This window comes from Nansenia antarctica, assembly GCF_963989245.1.
Source record: "Nansenia antarctica genome assembly, contig: SCAFFOLD_521, whole genome shotgun sequence".
Lineage (NCBI taxonomy): Eukaryota > Metazoa > Chordata > Actinopteri > Argentiniformes > Microstomatidae > Nansenia > Nansenia antarctica.
Genome location: NW_027663276.1, coordinates 10,001 through 15,000, shown reverse-complemented (window position 1 = coordinate 15,000; position 5,000 = coordinate 10,001). Strand labels below are relative to the sequence as shown.

Below are 5,000 nucleotides of genomic sequence, written 5' to 3'. Positions count from 1 at the left end.
CGATGAGGAAGAGGTCGTTCCAAACCTTTAAAAGTGCCGACTCAGTGCTGTGGCCAGGTCTGAAGCCAGACTGAAACTTCTCCAGGATGTTGTTCTGTTGGAGGTAGGGCCACAGCTGGCTGAGGACAGCCTTTTCCAGGAGCTTGGCCACGACTCGGAGCTTGGAGATGGGTCTGTAGTTACTGAGGTTGGAAGGGTCCAGGTTGGGTTTCTTAAGGAGAGGCTGGACCACTAATTATATATTATTCTATTATATATATATATATATATAATATATATTATTTCAGAATAAAAGTCTGAACGTTTGGTCGGTTGCAGACTTGTTAGGTCGCTAGGTTAGGTTACGTTAGGAGTCTTTACTGGTTACCATGGTTACGAGGGGGTTAATGTGTTGTCCTTCAGCAGAGGTTGGGAACCACGGTAACCGAGGGGGGGTCTCTGATTGGCTCCTCAGATCCTGCTGGTGCACAAACTGGACGGCCACTACGGGTCCAGCTACGTGTCTGTGTTCCTGCCGCTCTGGGTATCCCTGCTCACGCTGATGGCCACCACCTTCGGCCAGAAGGGAGGCAACCACTGTACGTGTCTGTCTGTCTGTCCATCTGTCTGTCTGTCTGTCTGTCTGCCTGTCTGTCTGTCTGTCTGTCTGCCTATCCACCACCTTCGGCCAGAAGGGAGGCAACCACTGTACGTGTCTGTCTGTCTGTCCATCTGTCTGTCTGTCTGTCTGTCTGCCTGTCTGTCTGTCTGTCTGTCTGTCTGTCTGTCTGTCTGCCTGCCTGTCCCTGCTCACGCTGATGGCCACCACCTTCGGACAGAAGGGAGGCAACCACTGTACGTGTCTGTCTGCCTGTCTGCCTGTCTGTCTGTCTGTCTGCCTATCCACCACCTTCGGACAGAAGGGAGGCAACCACTGTACGTGTCTGTCTGTCTGTCTGTCTGTCTGTCTGTCTGCCTATCCATCATCTAAGTGTCTGTCTGTCTGTCCATCTGTCTGTCTGTCTGTCTGTCTGCCTATCCATCTGTCTGTCCATCTGTCTGTCTGTCTGCCTGCCTATCCATCATCTAAGTGTCTGTCTGTCCATCCATCCTTCCATCCATCCATCTGTCTATCTATCTATCTGTCTGTCTGTCCATCCATCTGTCTGTCTGTCTGCCTATCCATCATCTAAGTGTCTGACTGTCCTGTCCATCCATCCTTCCATCCATCCATCCATCCGTCCATCCTTCCATCCATCCATCTGTCTATCTATCTGTCTATCTGTCTGTCCATCTGTCTGTCTGTCTGTCTGTCCATCCTTCCATCCATCTGTCTATCTATCCATCCATCCATCCATCCTTCCATCCATCCATCCTTCTATCTATCCATCCATCCTTCTATCTATCCATCCATCCATCCTTCCATCCATCCATCCATCCTTCTATCCATCCATCCATCCATCCATCCTTCTATCTATCCATCCATCCATCTATCCTTATATCTATCCATCCTTCTATCCATCCATCCATCTATCCATCCTTCCATCCATCCATCCATCCTTCTATCCATCCTTCCATCCATCCATCCATCCTTCTATCCATCCATCCATCCATCCTTCCATCCATCCATCCATCCTTCTATCCATCCATCCATCCATCCTTCTATCCATCCTTCCATCCATCCATCCATCCTTCCATCCATCCATCCATCCTTCTATCCATCCATCCATCCTTCTATCCATCCATCCATCGTTATATCCATCCATCCTTCTATCCATCCATCCATCCATCCATCCTTCCTTCTATCCATCCAGCCATCCATCCATCCTTCTATCCATCCATCCATCCTTCTATCTATCCATCCATCCTTCTATCTATCCATCCATCCATCCTTTTATCTATCCTTGGAACTCTCTGCCACCTAACATTCTGGAACTCTCTGTCTCCTAACATTCTGGAACTCTCTGTCTGTCACCTAACATTCTGGAACTCTCTGTCTGTCTCCTAACATTCTGGAACTCTCTCTTTCTGTCTCCTAACATTCTGGAACTCTATGTCTGTCTCCTAACATTCTGGAACTCTCTGTCTGTCACCTAACATTCTGGAACTCTCTGTCTCCTAACATTCTGGAACTCTCTGTCTGTCTCCTAACATTCTGGAACTCTCTGTCTGTCTCCTAACATTCTGGAACTCTCTGTCTGTCTCCTAACATTCTGGAACTCTCTGTCTGTCTCCTAACATTCTGGAACTCTCTGTCTCCTAACATTCTGGAACTCTCTGTCTGTCTCCTAACATTCTGGAACTCTCTGTCTGTCTCCTAACATTCTGGAACTCTCTGTCTGTCTCCTAACATTCTGGAACTCTCTGTCTGTCTCCTAACATTCTGGAACTCTCTGTCTGTCACCTAACATTCTGGAACTCTCTGTCTGTCTCCTAACATTCTGGAACTCTCTGTCTGTCTCCTAACATTCTGGAACTCTCTGTCTGTCTCCTAACATTCTGGAACTCTTTCCAGCACATAACATTATCTCTGACCCCTCCCACCCTGCTCACCACCTGTTTCAACTGTTGCCCTCTGGACGGCGCTACCGATCCCTGGCCACCAAAACATCCCGCTTCAAAAACATTTTTTTCCCCCTGACTCATTGCACTGTATAAATTGTAAATTGTAAATAATTATGTTCTGTCTTGTCTTGTGGTTATGTGTGTTCATGTCATGTACAATGTGTGTATGTTTTTTGACACTGTTTATGAGCTGTACCGACAACAAATTCCACCGACCTAGGTCGTGTGGTCATTAAACTATTATATTCTATTCTATTCTCTCTGCCACCTAACATTCGTAATATTGACACTCTCCTCCTCTCCTCCTCCCCCCAGGGTGGTTCGGGATCAGGAAGGACTTCTGCCAGTTCCTGTTGGAGCTCCTCCCCTTCCTGCGGGAGTACGGCAACGTGACCTACGACCTCCACCACGAGGACCCCGAGGAGTCCGAGGAGACGCCCGCCGCCGCCCACCGCGAGGCGCCCAAGATCGCCCCCATGTTCCGCAAGAAGACGGGCGTGGTCATCACCCAGAGCCCCGGGAAGTACTTTGTCCCGCCTCCCAAGCTGTGCATCGACATGCCCGACTAGAGCAGCTAGCTAGCTAGCTAGCCTGGCTGGCTGGCAGCTAGCCACCCGGCCCTCAGAGAGACTTCCAGACTTCCTGTTCGCCACACAGGAAGAAGAAGAAGAGGGCTGGACAGACCAAAAGGGGATGAAAAAAAAGAGTTCCAAACCCCTCTCCTAGCTCCTAGCTCCTAGTGTTCCTAGCTCCTAAATCCTAGCTCATAACTCCTAGTTGCTAGCCCTTAGCCCCTAGCTCCTAGTTCGTAGCTCGTAGCCCTTACCTGTTAGCTCCTAGCCTCTAGCTCCTAGCCCCTAGCTCCTAGCTCTTAGCTATTAGCCTCTAGCTCCTAGCTCCTAGCTCCTAGCCCTTAGTTCCTAGCTCCTAGCTCCTAGCTTCTGCTGTAGAGCTAAAGGGTTGGAGTCCACCAGCCAATTAGCAGAATGCAAGATGGACATAGGGGTTAGGGGTTAGTTTAGGACTGAGGAGAGGGCATCCATCTCTCCACCTGACTGGGTTTGGACCCCTTCCTGACCAGAACCTGTGGGCTTGGACCCCTTCCTGACCAGAACCTGACTGGGTTTGGACCCCTTCCTGACCAGAACCTGACTGGGTTTGGACCCCTTCCTGACCAGAACCTGACTGGGTTTGGACCCCTTCTGACCAGAACCTGTGGGCTTGGACCCCTTCCTGACCAGAACCTGTGGGCTTGGACCCCTTCCTGACCAGAACCTGACTGGGTTTGGACCCCTTCCTGACCAGAACCTGTGGGCTTGGACCCCTTCCTGACCAGAACCTGTGGGCTTGGACCCCTTCCTGACCAGAACCTGTGGGCTTGGACCCCTTCCTGACCAGAACCTATGGGCTTGGACCCCTTCCTGACCAGAACCTGTGGGCTTGGACCCCTTCCTGACCAGAACCTGTGGGCTTGGACCCCTTCCTGACCAGAACCTGTGGGCTTGGACCCCTTCCTGACCAGAACCTGACTGGGCTTGGACCCCTTCCTGACCAGAACCTGACTGGGTTTGGACCCCTTCCTGACCAGAACCTGACTGGGCTTGGAACCTGTAGCGTTCTGGTGCCCCTGCAGCCCTCCTCCTGTACTCAGCGTGTGTTCCTACAGGACAGTAGACCAGCGACAGTCAGACTCTCAGAGCTGCTGGTCTGTGTGTGTGTGTGTGGGGGGGGGGAGGGGGGGGGGGCGTGTGTGTGTGTGTGTGTGGGGGTGGGGGTTGTATTTACTTAACTTGTGTTTTATTTGACTACAGTGAACTTCTCCTTTAGGAAGAGCGCTACCTACAGTGTGATATTCTAGTAGAATACCTTCTATACCTTCTTAGCTGTTTGTGTTTGGACGGGTTTGCTGTTCTGGTGTGTCTCTGGCTGTCTGTCTGTCCTCTCTCTCTGTCCTCCTGTCCTCTCTGCCTCTGTCCTCTCTGTCTGTCTGGCTGTCTGTCTGTCCTCTCTCTCTGTCCCTCGGTCCTTCCCTCTCTGTCCTCCTGTCCTCTCTGCCTCTGTCCTCTCTGTCTGTCTGGCTGTCTGTCTGTCTGTCCTCCTGTCCTCCCTGTCTGTCCTCTCTGTCTGTCTGTCCTCTCTGTCTGTCTGTCTGTCCTCTCTGTCTGTCTGTCTGTCTGTCCTCCTGTCTGTCCTCTCTGTCCGTCTGTCTGTCTGTCTGTCCTCCTGTCCTCCCTGTCTGTCCTCTCTGTCTGTCTGTCTGTCTGTCTGTCTGTCTGTCTGTCCTCCTGTCCTCCCTGTCTGTCCTCTCTGTCTGTCTGTCTGTCTGTCTGTCTGTCTGTCCTCTCTGTCTGTCTGTCCTCTCTGTCCGTCCTCTCTGTCTGTCTGTCTGTCCTCTCTGTCTGTCTGTCTGTCCTCTCTGTCTGTCTGTCCTCTCTGTCTGTCCTCTCTGTCTGTCT

General features: G+C 51.3%; 1 protein-coding gene across 2 annotated transcripts in view; it reads left to right on the top strand.

Moving 5' to 3' along the window:
* Positions 1-3,113, top strand: part of LOC308175170 (transmembrane protein 185-like) — a gene marked incomplete at both ends in the record, with an annotated part of 8,840 nt that extends 5,727 nt beyond the window's left edge. For both annotated transcript variants that reach the window (XM_080550885.1, XM_080550884.1), the window contains 2 exons: positions 455-578; positions 2,860-3,113. In XM_080550885.1, the coding sequence (XP_080407011.1) occupies positions 455-578; positions 2,860-3,113 (378 nt within the window). The remainder of the gene's footprint in view (positions 1-454; positions 579-2,859) is intronic.
* Between the last annotated feature and the right edge of the window lie 1,887 nt (positions 3,114-5,000).